Consider the following 21256-nt stretch of genomic DNA (forward strand, 5'->3'; position numbering starts at 1 on the left):
GACATTTTTATCATTTTTTCACAAAAATAGAGCTTTCTTTTGGTGGTATTTAATCACTACTGGGGTTTTTATTTTTTTCTAAACAAAAAAAGACCGAACATTTTGAAAAAAAAGTTTTCATAGTCTGTTAAAAAAATTTTGCAAACAGGTAATGTTTCTCTTTCATTGATGTGCACTGATGGGCACTGATAGGCTGCACTGATGGGCTGCACTGAAGGGCACTAATAGGTGGCACTAATAGGCACAAATACGGCGGCACTGATACTGAAAAATAATGACGCAACTGGATTTGTATGATTGCACTGGTTCAAGCACCTAGCATTTTTATAATAAGGTCACCAATGGCATTGTACATATATTGCTCCATACAAGGTTCCTATAAATAAGTGTTCTCCAAACAGCCACATGCAATCTACTACAAGGTTTTTTCTAGACCACAGCAAACTGCCTGTAAAAACACTGAGAGTGGCACATTCACTTCCAGCCAACTGTGACCCTACCCCAGTCACAAACGCAGATTCTTCCTCCTCCCCCCTTCACCAACGTTGGTTGATTGGCCTGCCCTAACCTTTTAAAGGAGGACCAGACTTTCTTTGTCAAGACCTACTCCGCCTCCCAGCTTCTGCCCTACTGCCCTACTGTTCTGCCTCCTAAAAGGTAAAAGGGGACTCTGCTGGGCACACATGAATATAAGAGGAGACTGATGTGAACTACTGGATATAAGGAGGGGGTCTCTGATGGGTGCCCCTGGATTTAGGAGGGGGGCTCTTCTGGAAATACCTGGATGTGGGCTCTGTTGGGCACTCGTGGATGAAAGGGGGGGAACTTTTTAAATAATTCCATTTTACATTAATATATAAAACTGCATTTTTTTCAGCCTGCAAATATCCATCAAATATACCATGTGGCCCTAGAACTGCAAAGTTTGAAGACCCCTGCTATACTTAGTGAAATTCTTCATATCCAAATGCTTATCTTGGGATCATATTATTTTTTTTAAAAAGTAGCAAAATAAAAATAAAACATGCAAAACCTGTGGTGATTCATATAACAGCCAATCAGACTGCAGCTATTACTTTTTCTATTTAACTCTCGAAATAAAATGGATGGAATGTGACTAATCACTGTAAATAAAAATTCTATTTCTTTTTTTCAGGTATTTATATCTATTAGTTATAACTACATTTGTACCAGTATTATACAAATTGGTATGGATCACTGTACATCTACAACGTTTCTTCATTTTTCTTCATTCACCGCGATGACTCATTTAACGGAAATCTAAATTACAGCATACACAGATCCCGCTATGTTTCTTTGATATATTTTTTTTCCACAGTGGGACTCGTTCCCAGAGTCCTAGTTAAATGAAGAACAGTCAGTGTTTTATTTTCGGCTGGGCAGGTTTGCAAAAAAGTAACGGAATCCATATTTCTGCATAGCTACAAGACCGCAGGCATCAAGAACCCGAGTGCCTGGGAGCCAGCTGCTGGCACACACTCGCAGCAAAGGCTTATGGGACCGCAGTGGATAAGAACGCAACTGAGCACAAAGACCTTTTACAAGGATTGTGCCGCAGATGCCAGAATCAAACAGCCACATCAGTTGAACGGCATGAGTCTGATGTGTTTCAGATGTGTTTACGCCCTTGTAATGCTACCAGCTTATCAGTGAATTCCTTTTTCTTTCTTCCAATTTTTTTTTTTTAAATGCCAGGTAGACTGAATCAGTAGCTTTCAGTGCTGGGTGATCAATGCTGGTAAATTTCTTCATTTAGCAAAACATTCCATTCACTGAAACAAAAGCAAAGGTAATAGTTGTGACTTACCTGTAGATGCGTTGATTGACACATAACTAGCAGTAAAGCCTTCAGCGGCTACTCTGGAATCACTAACAAAGATCAGAGCCATCCCATTTTCACTGCTGGTTATTGATGGAGGAATGGACCTTCCACAGTATCTGTAATATATAAAGGTAAATTAGTTGAGACAACTAACCAAAGAGATCTAACGTAAAGAGACTTAATATAAACTGGGATCCACTTACTAAAGGCAAAAAGCTGTTACAAGGGAAGTTGCACTGTGCACGACAAATTTCCCCAGAGCTTAGGTAATGTGGTGAAATTTCACTTTGGGAGAAAATACCTAATCATTTGCAAGGAAAATAATAAACTTTAAAGCATTAAATCTAACCTAATACAAGTTGGTGAGGCCAACATAGAGTCAGTTTGGGTTACGTTGCAGTTTGCTAATCATGCAGTAACTCATGTAGGTGTGATATATAGACCACCTGGTCAAGTTAAAGAACTAGATAATCTACTAGTTGAAGAAATAGCTAAAATGACAATGAAAGGAGAAGTTATCATTATGGGAGATTTAAATCTTCCAGATATAAACTGGAAAACCAAAATAGCAAGTTCTACCAGGAGTACAGATATTCTAAATTCCCTACTGGGGTTGTCTCTGCAACAAGTGGTTGAGGAGCCAACCCGAAGGGAGGCCATTTTGGATTTGGTATTCACAAATTGGGATTCGGTATATGATGTCTTTGTAGGCGAAACCTTGGGATCTAGTGATCACCAGTCAGTGTGGTTTAATATAAGAACTGTGAAAGAGTCTCACCACACAAAAACAAAAGTTTTAGATTTTAGAAAAACAGACTTTTCAAAAATGAAATTAGTCATAAATGAGTCCTTATCAGACTGGAACGGATTACATGGAGTCCAGGAGAAATGGGACTACTTTAAAGGTGCATTATTGAAGGCAACAGAAAATTGCATTAGACTTGTCAGTAAAAGCAAAAAAAGGAAGAGACCACTGTGGTACTCAGCAGAAGTGGCCCAAATCATTAAAAATAAAAAGCTAGCATTTTGTAATTATAAAAAAACCCAGAGCAATGAAGATAAGGAAATCTACAAGATTAGGCAGAAAGAGGCCAAGCAAGTTATAAGAACTTCTAAAGCGCAGGCAGAAGAAAAACTAGCTCAGTCTATGAAAAAGGGGGATAAGACATTCTTCAGATATATAAATGAAAAAAGGAAATTAAAACAAGGAATAACTAAATTAAAAACAAAGGACGGAAGGTATGTAGAAGAGAATAAAGGGCTAGCCGACTGCCTTAATGAATACTTCTGTTCAGTTTTTACAGAAGAAAAAGAAGGAGAAGGACCTCCACTTGAAAGGATGACTAATGAATCGTTTGATGCATGTGTCTTTACAGAGGAAGACGTTCTAAGATTGTTGTCTAAAGTGAAGACAAATAAGTCACAGGGTCCTGATGAGATACACCCAAAATTATTAAAAGAGCTTAGTGGTGAGCTGGCAAAACCATTAACAGATTTATTTAACCAATCATTAGTAACAGGAGTCGTCCCGGAAGATTGAAAATTGGCAAATGTCGTGCCCATTCACAAGAAAGGTAGTAGGGAGGAATCGAGCAACTATAGACCAGTGAGTCTGACATCAATAGTAGGCAAATTAATGGAAACCCTATTAAAGGATAGGATTGTGGAACATCTTCAATCCCATGGATTGCAAGATGAAAAACAACATGGGTTTACTTCAGGGAGATCATGTCAAACAAATCTTATAGATTTTTTTGACTGGGTGACTAAAATAATAGACGGTGGAGGTGCAGTAGACATTGCATATCTAGATTTTAGTAAGGCTTTTGACACTGTCCCACATAGAAGACTTATCAATAAACTGCAGTCATTGAGCATGGACTCCCATATTGTTGAGTGGATTAGGCAGTGGCTGAGTGACAGACAACAGAGGGTTGTAGTCAATGGAGAACATTCAGAACAAGGTCATGTTACCAGTGGGGAACCTCAGGGATCTGTACTGGGACCAATTTTGTTTAATATCTTCATAAGTGATATTGCAAAAGGCCTCGATGGTAAGGTTTGTCTTTTTGCTGATGACACAAAGATATGTAACAGGGTTGATGTTCCTGGAGGGAAATGCCAAATGGAAAAGGATTTAGGAAAACTAGAAGAATGGTCAGAACTCTGGCAACTGAAATTTAATGTGGATAAGTGCAAGATAATGCACCTGGGGCGTAAAAACCCAAGGGCAGAATATAGAATATTTGACACAGTCCTGACCTCAGTATCTGAGGAAAGGGATTTAGGAGTAATTATTTCAGAAGACTTAAAGGTGGGAAGACAATGTAATAGAGCAGCACAAAATGCCAGCAGAATGCTTGGATGTATAGGGAGAGGTATAAGCAGTAGAAAGAGAGAAGTGCTTATGCCGCTGTACAGAACACTGGTGAGACCTCACTTGGAGTATTGTGTGCAGTACTGGAGGCCATATCTCCAGAAGGATATAGATACTCTAGAGAGAGTTCAGAGAAGAGCTACTAAACTAGTACATGGATTGCAGGAAAAAACTTACCAGGAAAGGTTAAAGGACCTTAACATGTATAGCTTGGAAGAAAGAAGAGACAGAGGGGATATGATAGAAACTTTTAAATACATAAAGGGAATCAACTCGGTAAAGGAGGAGAGCATATTTAAAAGAAGAAAAACTACCACAAGAGGACACAGTTTTAAATTAGAGGGGCAAAGGTTTAAAAGTAATATGAGGAAGTATTACTTTACTGAGAGAGTAGTGGATGCATGGAATAACCTTCCTGCAGAAGTGGTAGCTGCAAATACAGTGAAGGAGTTTAAGCATGCATGGGATAGGCATAAGGCTATCCTTCATATAAGATAGGGCCAGGGACTATTCATAGGATTCAGATATATTGGGCAGACTAGATGGGCCAAATGGTTCTTATCTGCCGACACATTCTATGTTTCTATGTAACTGCATTTTCACTTGCACATGACTAGATGATGGAAGTCAGTAGAACGTCACTTAGTTCTCTAAACTCTAGTATATTTCCTTGCAAGGTTCAACAGTCAGGAAAAAGTGACAGAAGAGCCTCCCATGTGACAGTGCTTAGGTTAAGCAGCCATGACCAAAGGAGTGATGTTACCGTTCCACCTGGTATCCAACACCAGCAACACTGGTGATTTTTTGGCTGTGAAGGAGGCTGAGTTTGGCAAGGTGAGTAGGTGAGTTTGTGGGCGTTATAACTTTTATACAAACCAATCAATATATACTTGTTGGCATTTTTTTTTTTTTTTTTAACAGTTAAATTTTTATTTTATTGTTACACATATAAACAACACAAATATTCCAATACAATACATTACTCTGCACAAGGAATAATATTATCCATACCTACTAACACACACTCAACAAAAAAAAAAAAAAAAAATTTTCTTAGGGAGAGGGAGGGAAGGGGAATATCAATAAACCAGTTTAGAAACAAGGAGAGAAGAAAAAAAAAATATATTAATTATAATAATAAGTGCCTACTTATATCATTATGGAACAGGTGACCTTGGCTCACCTACAGCGTCGATCCAGGCTGACCAGACTTTATCAAATTTTTTTGGACAATTCCTACTACCATATGTAAAACGGTAGAATGGAAGTGTCTTAGTAACGGCAGCTATCCAGGATAATCGGGTGGGAGGTTCGGGTAACTTCCATCGCAAAAGGATTTCTCTCCTGGCATAAAACAGGGTATATGTAATGCACATTTTAGCATATTTGTCCCCAGCCAGTTCTGTAAGGTTACTCAATAAAGTTACCTTTGGGTCCAAAGGAATCATGATGTCAAAGATTTCGCCAATAGTGTCCGTCACTTCTTTCCAAAAGGTTGCCAGGTCAGGGCACGACCAAACAACATGTAAGAATGTACCTATTTCATGCCCACATCTAATGCACAAAGGATCTTTCGTGGGGTATATCCTGGCAAGACGTTGCGGCGTATAATATGCTCTATGTAAGAATTTGAGTTGTATAAATCTGTCCCTAGCCGCTATCATTGAGGGGATATAATTATTAACCGAGTCCTCCCACTCTTCAATAGTCAGATCTGGAATGTCCTCCTTCCATTTATTATAGGTTTTCTCAGGGGACTGACTATGATCTGTTGAGAGTATGGAGTATATAGCAGAGAGAGATTTCCCTATTACCTTAAAAGTTAACATTTTCTCCAAGGGGTCTGATTCCAGGACAACAGGGCCTTGGAACTGAGCCCGCATAGCATGACTAAGCTGGCGGTAACGAAACCCCATGGTGGGAGGTAACGAATGGGTGGACTGAAGAGCATTAAAGCCTTGAAGTCTTCCATCTTTAATAACATGTTTCATAGTGACAATCCCTCTAGCAGCCCATAACTGTGGATCAGGGAGATGATATAAATGTTTTAAATTAGGATTACCCCACAACGGAGTGTGGGGGGATATATGCAATGGTGTGTTATATATCGCCCGCGCCCGAGTCCATATCCGCAGGACAGTCTTCATCAGACTGGTTATTTGAGGATGTGCCTGTTCCCCCCGAAAAACAAGATTACTAAGGGCCGCATATGAACCCAGTAGTGCTGCTTCTAGTGTAACTGCAGAGTTAGTTTTGGGCTGGGAGAACCACCACCGGACCGTCACCAGGACAGCCGCCCAAAAATACAATTTAAAGTTAGGAAGCGCTAAACCTCCTCTTGCAAGAGGAAGATATAGCGTGCGTCTTGCGACTCGTGGAGTACGCCCGGCCCATACAAAAGTTGTTACAATACTATCTAATCTCGAAAAAAAAGGTTCTAGTCATATCGATGGGGGAGTTACGAAAAAGATACAGAAATTTCGGAAGATAGTTCATTTTTATTAAATTAATTCTGCCAACGGGGGACAAGGGAAGCATGCGCCAAGACGCACACTTTTTATTTAATTGTAAAACTAAAGGGTCAATGTTATTTTGCTGATATACCTCCAATGTTGGACCCACTTTGATGCCTAAGTACACCATATCCTGTACCCATTTCAACGGTGTATGAGTATCAATTAAAGATATCGATGGGTGTAGTGGAAAGAGGACGGACTTAGACCAATTAATATTTATACCTGAAAAACGACCAAAGATGTCAAATAATTGTAGGGCCCTATGTAATGATGTGGAAGCATCTGCCAAATAGATCAAGGTGTCGTCTGCATATAAAGACAACTTCTCTTCAATGACCCCCACCTTAATGCCTCGGACTTGTGGGTCCGCTCGCAACATAATTGCTAGCGGCTCCAAAGCCAAGGCAAACAAGGCTGGGGATAACGGACATCCCTGTCGGGTACCCCTCAGTAGAGGGAATTTATCCGATAGAGATGTATTAGTACGGACTCTAGCCGTAGGGTTCTCATAGAGAAGCTTAATCCATGAGACGAAATTAGGGCCGAACCCGAAGCTAGATAGGATCCTCCAGAGAAATGGCCACTCAACAGAATCGAATGCTTTCTCGGCGTCGAGGGAGGCGACCACACCTGTTCCCCCCCCCGACGCCAAGGCCATATGTGTGAACAATCTCCAGATATTAATATCAGTACCCCGGTCAGGTATGAATCCAGTTTGGTCCGGATGGATCAATCCTGTAATAACACTATTAAGTCGATTGGCCAAGACTTTTGAAAGGATCTTCCCATCAACATTTAATAAAGAGATAGGTCTGTATGATGAACATAGTGATGGGTCCTTCCCTGGTTTAGGGATCACAACAATAACCGCTTCGCTCATTGTTTTAGGGAGTTTCCCGTCCTTTAGAGATCCTAGAAGAGTGGCTAATAAATACGGGCCCAAAAGGTCCATATGGGCCTTATAGAATTCAACAGGAATTCCATCCGGACCTGGTGTTTTATCGGGTTTTAGGGAGGCCACCACTTCCTGGATCTCCAAAAGAGTAATAGGGGCGTCTAATTTGGCCCTATCTCTATCAGTTAAGACTGGAAAGTCCACTGCCTGTAGATAATGATCGAGTTCCTCTCCTGAATAATTAACCTTAGTGTTATATAGGGCCCGGTAATAATCAGTGAAGTTGTGATTAATAGTTTCTGGATTAGAGTGAAGAGTACCTGATTGATCCTGAATATGTGCTACACTATACCCACTTATCTGTTCCCTAGAAATTTGCGCCAGCATTTTACCGTTATACTCTCCATGTACGAAAATATGTTGGGCTTGAGAAAGCAGTTTTTTCTGTGTAAGGGCTGTGCGTATTCCCATTACCTCCCTAGTCAAGGATTGAAATCGTGTATAATAAGTGGGGTCTCTAGTTTGGACATATAGATTTTCCATATCTCTAGCTTCCTTTTCTTTTTGCAATAGATTTGTTCGCCTATATCGTTGGATCTTCCCAATAGCTGTCTGATAATACCCCCGGGTGCAAACCTTAAAAGCGTCCCAGACCATAGCCACTGATGACGTGCCCGGATTTATCTCCCAAAAGGCCGCTATCTGGGGTTCGACTAAAGGGTTTATATCAGAATCAGCGATCCAATATCTGGATAAGCGCCATAATCTATGAGAGGGGTTACCAGATAATTCCATTTTTAAGAGAAGTGGAGCGTGGTCGGAGATCCCACGAGGAAGAACCCGAATCTCCCGCACCCGAGATAGTAATGACCCACTTGCAAACATTAAGTCGATTCAAGAAAAGGTTTTATAAGTGGCGGAATGGCAGGTATATTCCCTAGCATGGGGATGGTACCAACGCCATAGGTCTGTCAACCCATAGATCTCAGCCCATTCAGCAAGATCCGATCTAGTGGAAGAATCTCCAGTCATTCTATCCATGTTCGGATCTGGAACCATATTAAAATCACCCACAATGAGTATATTATCATTCTCATATTTTGCAATTTCTTTAAAAATTTTATATAACAGCCTGATTGAGGCCGGCGGAGGTATATATAACCCTACCAGCAATAAAGTAAAAGATGATATCTGCAGATTGAGCAAGACAAATCGTCCATCCGGGTCCAGGGAAAGACCCATTAGTCTGAACGGGAGAGACTTGTGGATAAGAACGCTGACTCCACGAGCATACGTAGAAAACGTAGAGTGGTAATGATGCCCAACCCACGGTTTCTTAAGAGCCAGCGTTCGAGTACCCAACAAGTGAGTCTCCTGCAGGACACATATGTGGGGATTAAACGCTTTTAAATATTGAAACACTAAAGAGCGTTTCTGCGGGGAATTCAAACCTCTAGTGTTCCAAGAAATCACCCTTAAAGATTCCATATCCACTCAAAAAACAATGTATACAACATAATAACAGTATATAAAGAGAAGAAAAAAAAAAAAAAACCTGAAAAATACAGTAAATACAATAACAGAGTAATGATTCAAACATCCCCATCCCCCCACCCCACCCATCTCCCCAAAATTGGAGAGGGTTTGTATCCCACCCACCGCGGACCACATAGTCCACCCTAGGGGGTAAGTGTCAAAAAAAGGCGCTATATTACCCCCCCCCCCCTTAGGAAAAAAAAAAAAAAGGGGGGGGGAGAAGACTCCGGCGTTCAAAAGGACAAAAAAGAAAAACTTGTATCTTGATTCACCCAGCTATCGTGTAAAGTTTGGGCAAGCAAAAAGGTTCAGTTTCAGTCTTGTTTATATGTCTCAAGCCAGGATAATACCTCTTTTGGGGAAGAAAAGAGACGCACATGTTCACCATCTTGTACCCGCAATTTAGCTGGGAACAGGGTACTATATTTCAACCCCCTTTCTCTTAACTTAGAACGGGCTTGATCAAATGACTTCCTCTGACGCTGTGTTTCAACCGAATAATCTGGAAAAATAAAAAGTTTACTACCCTCGTATTTCACTTCACCCTGAGAGCGGGCTGCTCGTAACACACTGTCTCGGTCACCATAATGAAGGAACCTCAAAATAAAGGTGCGTGGAGGAGAGCCAGGAGGTCCTCGCTTCCCTGGTATCCGATGTGCACGTATCACTGAAAAAAAAGCAGAAAATTTAGCTTCTGGGAGAATGGTCGGAAGTAAGTGTTCAATAAAGGTCACCGGGTTTGCACCCTCGGACCCCTCCGGAAGACCTATAATCCGTAAGTTATTCCTACGATTGCGGTTTTCTGCTTCTTCTGCTCGTATTTCCAGCTGCTTAACCCTGGCTTTGAGCAGCTGAACATCCGAGTTATAACCTTTCTGTGTGTCTTCTACTTCTGAAACTCGCATTTCCATCTCGGTGACTCTATCTCGAAAATTGTCCATATCTTTACGGATAAGTCCTATATCTGTTTGTACACAATCAATTTTAGAGATCAAGGCTGTCTTACAGTCTACTATGGCATGCATAAGTGTCTCTAAACTTGCGGGTATTTCTGCATCCCTGGTCACTGTTGTTTGGTCAGTCTGAGACGCCATGGTTACCGTAGACTTAGACAGTGATGTCACAACTGCACGGCGTGTCTGTACCCCCCCTTTATTTTTGGGCATTCCTTCCCCCAGAGAAAAAAGGGATTCAGGAGGTTTAAGTCCATCCAGTCCTGGTTTCAGTCTGCTGTGGTAAGTTTGTTAAATTTGTTATATAGGTTGTTTATGTCGTGTATGTCAAATACCGCATGAACATATTCTGTGCCCAAAGAGTAAAAGATATTAAAGGATAGTTGGTGTGGCAGGCTGGCAATATGCAGTGAAGTGTGTGCTTCCCTTCAAGGTTCCCTTCAAGCAGTCTTCTCAGATAGGATCCAGATAGGATCCAGCTTATCGGTTTCCTCAGGGGGGGATAGGAAAATCAGCCAGTGCAAATAGTTCAAATGACTCCTAACCAAGCCTGCTCCTCTTTACCTGGTACAATACAGTGGGGAAGGATCCTGCCAGCTGAGCCACAAGGGAGTTGTTCAGCACACCAGCACACCAGCACACCAGCACACCAGCCGTCTAATTCAGTGGACGTACACCGCGGCAGCTCACACCGCTCCAGTCAGTCCCGCCACCCCTGTCTCAGCCAACACCGCAGCGATCCGGCTTCCGGCTTCCAGTTCCTCAGGGCGGCTACGAAGGAGGGATGAAGGAGGGATGAAGGAGAAGCAGCATGGAGGGTCGAAGGAGCGGACGAGCCCCACAGACCTCCAGGGCAGCTGGAAAACAGCCCGCACACAGCCCGCGGCCGCTGACACAGCCGACACAGCCGACAACCGGACAGTCCGGCGTCCAGCTATCCCCTTGCCGCCCACGCTCCGGAGACCAACACCAGACCCCAGACCGACACCAGACTGTGGACGCAGCCGAAAACCAGGGGACCGAGCAGGGACCAAGCAGGGGAATCAACCTGGGAATCAACCTGGGTGAGTCACAGTCAAAGGATCAGACGCCAGAGTCGGGAGCTCAGTTAGAGCACGTCTGCTCCCGGCGCCATCTTAGGACACGCCCCCTTGGCATTTTTTTTAATCAAAAACATGTGTAGCACTGCCCCCGTAGGAGCTGCTTAAAGTGAATTCCCCTGGGTTGCCCATAGCAACAGTCTGTAAAATATTCCTCATTTTACACTTGGCTCAGTCAATGAACAGTCCAGGGGATTTGGTTTTTTTGTGTTTTTATTTTATAATGGGATGGGAGAAGGGATGAGTGGAATACTAGCAACTATGCACAGATTGAGGACATCAGCTGCAGAGGATGCAGCAAGGCCGCTGCTTCACTTTGCCACTGAGGTGAAGATTTAACTGATGAACTGTACTTTAGCTTCTCTTCAGGGTATAACTTGGTACCCCCTTTCTGACCCACTGTGTGGGCTGGCTTCTGTCCACTGACCTCCCTGGAGTGTTCTTCTTCCAGGGCAGACCCCTGGCAAGTTTCCTGTTACTCATGGACACTGTTTTTCACAGGGACCTCTGCCACTGCTCCACCGTCAGTTTCTCCTGGACCTCACAGCTCAGCTCCACACTCTGGTCCACTAGGCCGACTGTTTGTGACCACTTTCCTTGCTGACAGGAGGAGAGACAGCCATCACCCTCCTCCTGGGACTCTGCTTCCCGCCAAAGACTCCCTGCCCCATGTGCTCTCCGCTTTTATTTCCAATCCCATCATGCACATCTCCAGGTGCCAACCCACTAGGATGGTGAAACTTCCTTTCCTGACTTTGACCAATAGGTGAGCCTACAATAAGGCTTACCTATAGGTCGTGTAAATATCTCCTAAACATGCACCATTTAGGAGATATTTACAATACACGTAGCCAGTGACATAACTGGTGCATGCGCTCTGAAGGATGGCCACACATGCCGTTCCTCTCGAGCCCTGTGCCGTAAACAGCAGCTTCCGCACGCACGCACGGGAGTGACGTCATAGTGGCTCTGGCCAGTCACAGAGCCAGAGTCCGTGAACCCGGAAGCAAGACGGGTGAAGATGGAAATGGCTGCAGCCCTGACACCCTGGCACTAGAACAGCTTTGTTTTAAGGCAAGTTTCACATTATAACTTTACGTTGCAGGAAAAAAAAAAGGCCAGCGGTTTACAACCGCTTTAAATTTTTTTATTGGATATTTTTATATAGCAGAAAGTAAAAAAATATAGTTTTTTTTCAAAATGTTTTCAATCTTTTTTTCTTTATATTGCAAAAAACAAAAGCTCAGTGGTGAAAAAATCCACCAAAAGAAAGCTCTATGTGTGTGAACAAAATTATATAAATTTAGTTTTGTTACAGCATTGCATGACTGTGCAATCGCCAGGTAAAGTAGCGCAGTGCCAAACAGCAAAAAATGGCCTGGTCATGAAGGGGGTAAAATCTTCCAGAGCTGAAGTGGTTTTATAATAAAAATCTAAAGTTTGGTGGTCCAACAGGAATTCAATATCACATGATATGGTAATTAGCGACATAAAAATGAACATTTAGCATAAAATTCCTGATTAAAAGCAGTAGAACCACACGTATGACAGTGCCCATGCATCCTCCACTCTTCTAGTTTTCTAGGGGCCTATAAGAAGATTTTTACCACTGGAAGAATTTCTTGTCAACTTCTGAGGGCATGGTCTAGGAATAGGAAGAGCTGCCTGTCAATATCTTGTACCCCCACCAACATGGTAGCCACCTCTCTTTTCCGTACAACAATGTAGTATAAGAATGACAAAGTGGGACTAGGCAAAAGAAAAGCGTGGGATGCCTACTTTAAAGTGTATTTCCATTTTTGCAACCAAAATTGGGATTCTACCTATGAATTTGTATTTGTTAATTGGACTTTTTAGATGTCCCAGGAGTACACAAATATCTTGAAATTTATAGAAAATGGATTAGTAGCCATGAAAAATGGCTTTAAAAAACATCATACAAAGCAACAGAGAAATGAGAAAAAAGAACCCCTGTATACAGTATATGCATTATAAGGGAATGAGGCTTCCTCCTAATCTAGCAAAACCCTGGTTTTCCATAGATGATAACACATATGCAAGATTACTTTCATAGTAGTCCGCTATCAGCTTACAACAGAAATATATAACTTCATGGAGATATCTAAGGGAGCTGTATTCCTTGGCACATTTCTTGGGCTGCAACCCGCTTCATCAAGAGGATGGGAGAAGAACATTGTTATAATTGTAAGCATAATAGTTCACTGATGTATCAGTACTTACTACATTTGTATATAAAATTCCAGGATTCGCTTTGCAAAAGTGGAAATACACTCTAAGTGCCATACCATTCACAACAAATGTGTTGATTGTCTGAAGGATAAGGTTGACCAAATTCAGGTACACTTAAAGCGGAGTTCCACCCATTTTTAATAGGTTGGAATACATAGATCTATGTAATCCCCTTTAAAATGGCTTTTACCAATGGAAACTTTTTTTTTTTTTTGCTAGTAAATAAAATTAGGTTGTAGAATGCCGAACCAAAATCTATTGTTGATAATTAAACCTTTTACTGGTAAACTGGATAGGTTAAAACTGCTCTGAAAGTGTCACTATACCTGAAGAGGAGACCTCAAGTGTCTCAAAAGCTTGCAATTCTAACCCATTCCTTTAGCCAATAAAAGCATTTTCTGAAATCACTGTAATAAGACTTTTTCTAACTTTGTGGCTTGTTTGCTGCTTTGTGAAACGTTCATCAAATTGTGATTTTGTTATTGATCAGCCAATGCTTCTGGTAGATTGTGGAGGGTTCAATCCCCTCCAGGACTCTATTGGTGAGATTTGAGTCTGTACACCTGCTTTGACCGTTATGAGCGGCTCCCACTCTCCCTGTTGGATTATTTATTTATTTTATATTATGAAGAATAAAATAGAAGGGGCTTCAATCGACAAGAATGAACAGGAACACCTAAAATATAATACCTATCTAATATATATATATATATAATATCCCTAATTATGACAGGGAATCTAATCCAGAATTGGAGCATTCAATACATATAAAAAGTATGGAGCTGACCGTGACCCCCAGGTTCCACATATCATTTTTGGGTCGGTTGACCACAAGAAAAATGTCCAAAAAAAGTTGTTAACTCACCTTCCAATTTTGTTTTCAGTTACATTCATTGCATTATCATATATCTCTAGATAATCACTGTGGCAGGCAAATGTCTGTTCCAGGTTAAATGTAGAAAATGTTAACTGTATCAGATTGCCTGGTGGTACTGAGATGAGCCATATGCAGCGGACACCATGTGGGTACTCAGCAGGGTGACTGGGACTTGATATTGTTCCTTCAAGGGTGGTAAGTGTTCCTCCACAACCTAGATGTAAAAGCAAATAAACACTTATCATTAATTATAAAATTAAGCTTTAAAGAGTCACTACTGCTTTCAAATGAAAAAAATTGAAAGAAAAATGAATCTAGCATACATACTTGCTATACAAGCCATATTATAATTTAATGATATTAACAATTTTCTTTCCTTTTCAAACTGCAGCTCTTGTAATTTTCTATATAGTCAATGAAATAAGGCTCCTGGAGGCATTCTGGACACAGTTGGTATACAGAACGACCCCAGAAATGTCACGCAGGTTTTAGGCATCCTCTACAATAGCAATATCATTTTTGATGAGATGCTTCCTAAGGGTTAATCACATCTAATGGGAATGCTGACACGATAACTTTTCTCATCAGAGCACTCCAAGTGCAGCAGCTGATTAAAATGAATAAGCCACTCCCATTAGGAATCACTATCAAAAAAATTGGTGGAACATACAGCTCTTTCTTCAGAGCAGAAACAGGAAGGACTCTGTAATAGGGATCGACCAATTATCGGCAAGGCCGATATATCGAGGGCCGATATGCACTTTCCCCCGATATATCAGAATCGGCCCCGGAGGTTACCGATATTGCCGATATTGTCGGGACATCATTGCGTATGTTGTGCCATGCGCCTCCGCGCACTGGGACAGCTTCTGCCTTCTTAGGGCGCCTCCCTCAGCCTCGTCTGGAGTCGGGGAGTCTCAAGACAATGAGTGTACAGTGCTGTGTACACAGTGCACACAGTGTGTTTAACACAGCCGCAATACATACACCCACAGCTGCCCAGTGCCAGCGAGCCACCCACACACCCACAGACCTGTACCAGCCAGCCACAGGCCCTGCCTGTACCAATTAGCCAGCCACAGGCCCTGGGCCTGTACCAGCCAGCCATCCACCACACATGGTGCCAGACAGCCACCCACCAAAGGGTGCCAGCCAGCCAGCCACCAACCACAGGATGCCAGCCACCCACCACAGGGTGCCTGTCCGCCACCCACCCACCAAAGGGAGCCAGCCAGCCACCCACCACAGGGTGCCAGCCAGCCACCCACCACAGGGTGCCAGCCAGCCATCCACCACAGGGTGTCAGCAAGCCAGCCACCCACCACAGGGTGCCAGCAAGCCAGCCACCAACCACAGGGTGCCAGCCAGCAAGCCAGCCACCAACCACAGGGTGCCAGCCAGCCAGCCAGCCACCCACCACAGGGTGCCAGCCAGCCACCCACCAAAAGGTGCCAGCCAGCCACGCACCAAAAATGTTAATAAACAAACATTAACATGTTCAGTAACAGATTTGTGTAGAAAATTGTGTTTATTTTGCAAAACTTTAAATGTTCAAAATATCGGCCTATATTGGCAACGCAGAACTGATATCGGTCTATCCCTACTCTGTGACAAACTTTGTTAAAATCCTTGTAATGTACATTGTTCACTCCGAAGGGATTGTTTTTTTCTCAATAAAAGTGGAGTTACTTTTTAAAAATGAAATATGCTTACCTAAATCTAGAGAGCTGTATGAGGCTAGGAATCCATGATTTGTTGTGGAAGCATCAGTCACAAACTTGACATACAGACTTCTCTGGTTTGAATAGGCCGGTGGAGGAACTTCTGGGCCGCAATACTTTCCAATCAAAGAAGAGTCTGACGTTGGCCCATCTCTGATCTGTGGAAATATCATGTGTTTAAAGGACATCTCCAGAGATATATATAAAAAATTAAAAATCACACTGGATGTATTCCTTCAGACTGCAAGAACACCATTTTCAATTCAACTTGCATAGCTAATCATTGTTGCTTAAAATCTGTCAAAACCATCCTAAAGCCCAGCTGCAGCCACATTTGTTCATTTTAGAAAAAAGGAACTCCATGATACAAAACAAGTTTGCTCAGAGAGATAAAGATTTAGTGGACTTTAGGGCACATGTTAAGTGGGCAAAAAACTACCATAGGTATAAAAAACATATATTCTTTTATTTAACCAAAGTTTTTTTAAAAAAAAAAAGAACAAAAAGTTCAAGAAACAAAATTATACAATGACATACATATTTTTTTGGGAATAAGAACATTCATCGTATCTATAGGTCAAAATATTAGATATACAGATATTGTAGTAGTTACACTTTGTGAGTATTGGGATAGTGGTCTGAAGAGGTCGACGCGTTTCGCCTTAGCTTCTTCTGGACCTCAGACGCAAATATAATTTATCTCTTTTAGTAGAAACAGAAACATGCAATTAGTACAAAGCATTTTATGTTACATTTTATTCCTTATCTTTTTATCAAATTATTAGTTAAAACAACACACCTCTCAAAATGCAGAAACCCGTGTAATCCGTGGTCATCAGTATCAGTATATCATATTGATCATAGAATAGTGAAAAATAAGCGGGAAGCGAGGAGGGAGAGCGAGAGCCCAAAAACTGATGGAATAGGCCACCTATATATATGGGGCAAAGGGGAAACATATAAATCTCGAAAGGGTATCTACGTATCCTCAAATATTGGTAATGGTTTGTGTTATATTTACCTCAATTCCCACACTGGAATCTATCAAGGATTCAGGTCGGGACCAGAGTTGTGATATGGAGGCTGCTATTGGCTGTATCACATGAAGGTCTAATAAAAGAAGTAGTGTATATATTTATTTATATCCCCATATCTCCGTCTCATCCATTCAATAGAAGTGGAGAGACAAAAACATAAAAATATAAAACCCCAAGGTTCTATACATATAATTACATCTACAAATTGATTCATTTTACCTTGTATCCTTCTGTCTAATATTAGACCATATTGGGACCCAGTCCCCTCATAGCAGTAGATATAGGTGTCTTGTAAAGTTAGCTGGAAAAATTCCCCCAGTCTTGTAGTGTATCCGCTAGGATGTAATCAGATAATAGTGGATTATATTCACATAAAGGAGTATATATCTCGATTTAAGTCCTCTATGTAAATGTATATATATGTATATATATATATAGATATTTGTTACTTACATAGTAGGGTATACTCCAGTATAACGCAATGGTATTATGAATATTACAACTGAAGTTACTTGTGAATATAGTCCCCAGGGGTAGAAAAAGTATAACCATCTGGTTCAGAAGGGGGCAACCTAAGACGATTTAAATAGAAGAGCATATCTAAATTAGTTTGACTATATTGCCAAAATTGAGGTAGATGGTTTCAAAAAGCTCACAAAACTTACTGCGCCAAAAGCCTCCATCAGCCTGCTCGTGTCCCGCCATGTCCAAGATGTGTGTGCATATCGTATATATACCTGATCATTACCTAATGAATTGTGATCTGGTGTTTGTTTGTCGCTCTCCGCGCACCGGAAGTGCGTCATTTTCCCGCCTTCATCTCTTACCTTAGGACGCGACCGGAAGTGCGTCCTTTGTTTACATCCGGTCATGACGCTCGGCGGAAAAAACACCCGCCGGAAGCGTCAATGAGGCCAGGAGTGATCCGCGGAAGTGACGTGCGCTCACCAACAACCTCCTAAGAGGGTGGGTCATCGCCGCCCTGTCACTAAACGCAGATAGGTCCTTGGTGGCTCTAATTGCAAATGAGATCACTGTGACCACTATAACAACGGCTTCTGCATAAAAGAGAGGGGTCAAATTAACATTGTGTCATTCGCATTTTTATTGCATATTATAATCTATATATCCACTCTATGAGAGAACATCTCATATTTTTATCTGAGGCATATATAATACTTTTAGTTATAAATTACATATACATCATATATCAACATTTGAATTGAATTTTTTTGGGGTACTTTTATATTATGAATATGGCTTATATCTAGGACTCTTTACAGGAAGTCAAGGAGAATATTATTGCTACAAATACATTGTATAATATAACAATGAGAGGAAAGGAGAAAAAGAGAAATAAAGGAAATCAGACAACATCATAATTATTATGTCTCTTATCACACCAAAATCATTCTAGAAAGAGTTGTTTTTTGGTCCTTATTTTATTCTATCTATGAAGGGGAATTATCTCACGTATGAGGGGGGGATAATTCCTCAGGGGGGCCCTTCAAAGAAGCCCCTCAAAGAAAAGGTTTAAAACTTAGTGCCTCGTTTAGCCCTGGGCTTGTTGTAGCTTTTAACAGATAAATCCAACGTGCTTCGCGTTGTAATATAATTTTATCGAATTCCCCCCCTCTCGGGTTTTCCAATATACGTTCTAGGGCTGCGAATTTCACTACTTACAATTTTGGCAATATAGTCAAACTAATTTAGATATGCTCTTCTATTTAAATCGTCTTAGGTTGCCCCCTTCTGAACCAGATGGTTATACTTTTTCTACCCCTGGGGACTATATTCACAAGTAACTTCAGTTGTAATATTCATAATACCATTGCGTTATACTGGAGTATACCCTACTATGTAAGTAACAAATATCTATATATATATATACATATATATACATTTACATAGAGGACTTAAATCGAGATATATACTCCTTTATGTGAATATAATCCACTATTATCTGATTACATCCTAGCGGATACACTACAAGACTGGGGGAATTTTTCCAGCTAACTTTACAAGACACCTATATCTACTGCTATGAGGGGACTGGGTCCCAATATGGTCTAATATTAGACAGAAGGATACAAGGTAAAATGAATCAATTTGTAGATGTAATTATATGTATAGAACCTTGGGGTTTTATATTTTTATGTTTTTGTCTCTCCACTTCTATTGAATGGATGAGACGGAGATATGGGGATATAAATAAATATATACACTACTTCTTTTATTAGACCTTCATGTGATACAGCCAATAGCAGCCTCCATATCACAACTCTGGTCCCGACCTGAATCCTTGATAGATTCCAGTGTGGGAATTGAGGTAAATATAACACAAACCATTACCAATATTTGAGGATACGTAGATACCCTTTCGAGATTTATATGTTTCCCCTTTGCCCCATATATATAGGTGGCCTATTCCATCAGTTTTTGGGCTCTCGCTCTCCCTCCTCTCTTCCCGTTTATTTTTCACTATTCTATGATCAATATGATATACTGATACTGATGACCACGGATTACACGGGTTTCTGCATTTTGAGAGGTGTGTTGTTTTGACTAATAATTTGATAAAAAGATAAGGAATAAAATGTAACATAAAATGCTTTGTACTAATTGCATGTTTTTGTTTCTACTAAAAGAGATAAATTATATTTGCGTCTGAGGTCCAGAAGAAGCTAAGGCGAAACGCGTCGACCTCTTCAGACCACTATCCCAATACTCACAAAGTGTAACTACTACAATATCTGTATATCTAATATTTTGACCTATAGATACGATGAATGTTCTTATTCCCAAAAAAATATGTATGTCATTGTATAATTTTGTTTCTTGAACTTTTTGTTCTTTTTTTTTTAAAAAAAACTTTGGTTAAATAAAAGAATATATGTTTTTTATACCTATGGTAGTTTTTTGCCCACTTAACATGTGCCCTTAAAGTCCACTAAATCTTTATCTCTCTGAGCAAACTTGTTTTGTATCATGGAGTTCCTTTTTTCTAATTAATAGGATTATGGCACACAAGGGTTAGCTCAACAAAAAAAACCCCCCTCTTTTCTATTTGTTCATTTTAGTTTCACATATAGTAGGACAAGGGTTAGAGCCTCTGTCATATGTTTAGATCAGAGGTTCTAAATCTTTTCCATTCTATGAATAAAAGTGCATTTATAGGAATCTGTATTTCAGTTGGAGAAATTGTGTTCACTTTCCCATTACGAATACATACACCATATTGTATGTAGACAGTCTTTCCAGAAGAGTTGAAGCTGTTATAGCTGTAAAGGGTGGGCCAACTCAATTTTGAACACTACGGACTAAGACTGGGATGCCAAATAAAGTTCATGTGCGTGTAAAGGCAGGCGTCCCAATACTTTTGACAATATAGTGTATATCAATAACACCAAACAGCCATCTCCATTCTAAATTATATAGTTTTGGTCAGTGATCTATTTCCCTGAACGTTGATTGATGGCCCCAGTTATAAAGCAGCAGCATGCTCTTACCATGGTCATACTGCTGCTTTTTAAAAAAAAAAAAAAAATGAACATTTATAAAGCATAGATGTGTGCTTTACAGTTGTGCTTAGCACTTTAATTTCCCCATATCTCAGAAGTGGTGCTCTGTGCAAATCAATGCAATTTATTGGAAAAAAAATGTGACCCTACTTCTGATCAAATCAAAGAGTTCTTCTGCTGTGTTAGGGTCCTTTCACACGAGTGTTCCGCCTGGCGGACTCCGCTTTGCTCATCGGGAGATCAATACGCTGATCCCCGCTGAGCAGGCGAATGACAGCTCTGTCTCCACACACTGTGCAGAGACAGACCTGTCAGATCCCCGCTCTCCACTATGGGAGATCAGGTGAAAACGGACCGCCTGTCCATTTTGCACAGCGCACCACTTACTTCTGAAATATGAAAAAATAAAGTGCTAAGCAAAACTGTAAAACACACATCTATGCTTTATAAATGTTAATTTTTTTAAAAAAAAGCAGCAGTATGGCCATGGTAACAGCATACTTCCTGTCCGTTTTCATCCTATCCCATCCGATCCACCAGACGGATGGAAAATTTCAGGGACAGGATCGGATCAGATAGGAGCGGGTGTCAGCGGACATGGGTTGAATGGGTGAAGGGGTGAATGGAGCA

The 21256-nt window shown here is 41.0% G+C and overlaps 1 protein-coding gene across 1 annotated transcript in view; it reads right to left on the minus strand.

Moving 5' to 3' along the window:
* CUBN (cubilin) overlaps positions 1-21256 on the minus strand; it is a 439455-nt gene that overhangs the window by 291610 nt on the left and 126589 nt on the right. Inside the window, exons 20-22 of the mRNA XM_082257511.1 lie at positions 16061-16226; positions 14336-14561; positions 1829-1959 (exon numbers count right to left, since the gene is read on the minus strand). Of these exons, the coding sequence (XP_082113637.1) occupies positions 1829-1959; positions 14336-14561; positions 16061-16226 (523 nt within the window). The remainder of the gene's footprint in view (positions 1-1828; positions 1960-14335; positions 14562-16060; positions 16227-21256) is intronic.

Source organism: Pelophylax lessonae (assembly GCF_965119305.1).
Source record: "Pelophylax lessonae genome assembly, chromosome: 5".
Lineage (NCBI taxonomy): Eukaryota > Metazoa > Chordata > Amphibia > Anura > Ranidae > Pelophylax > Pelophylax lessonae.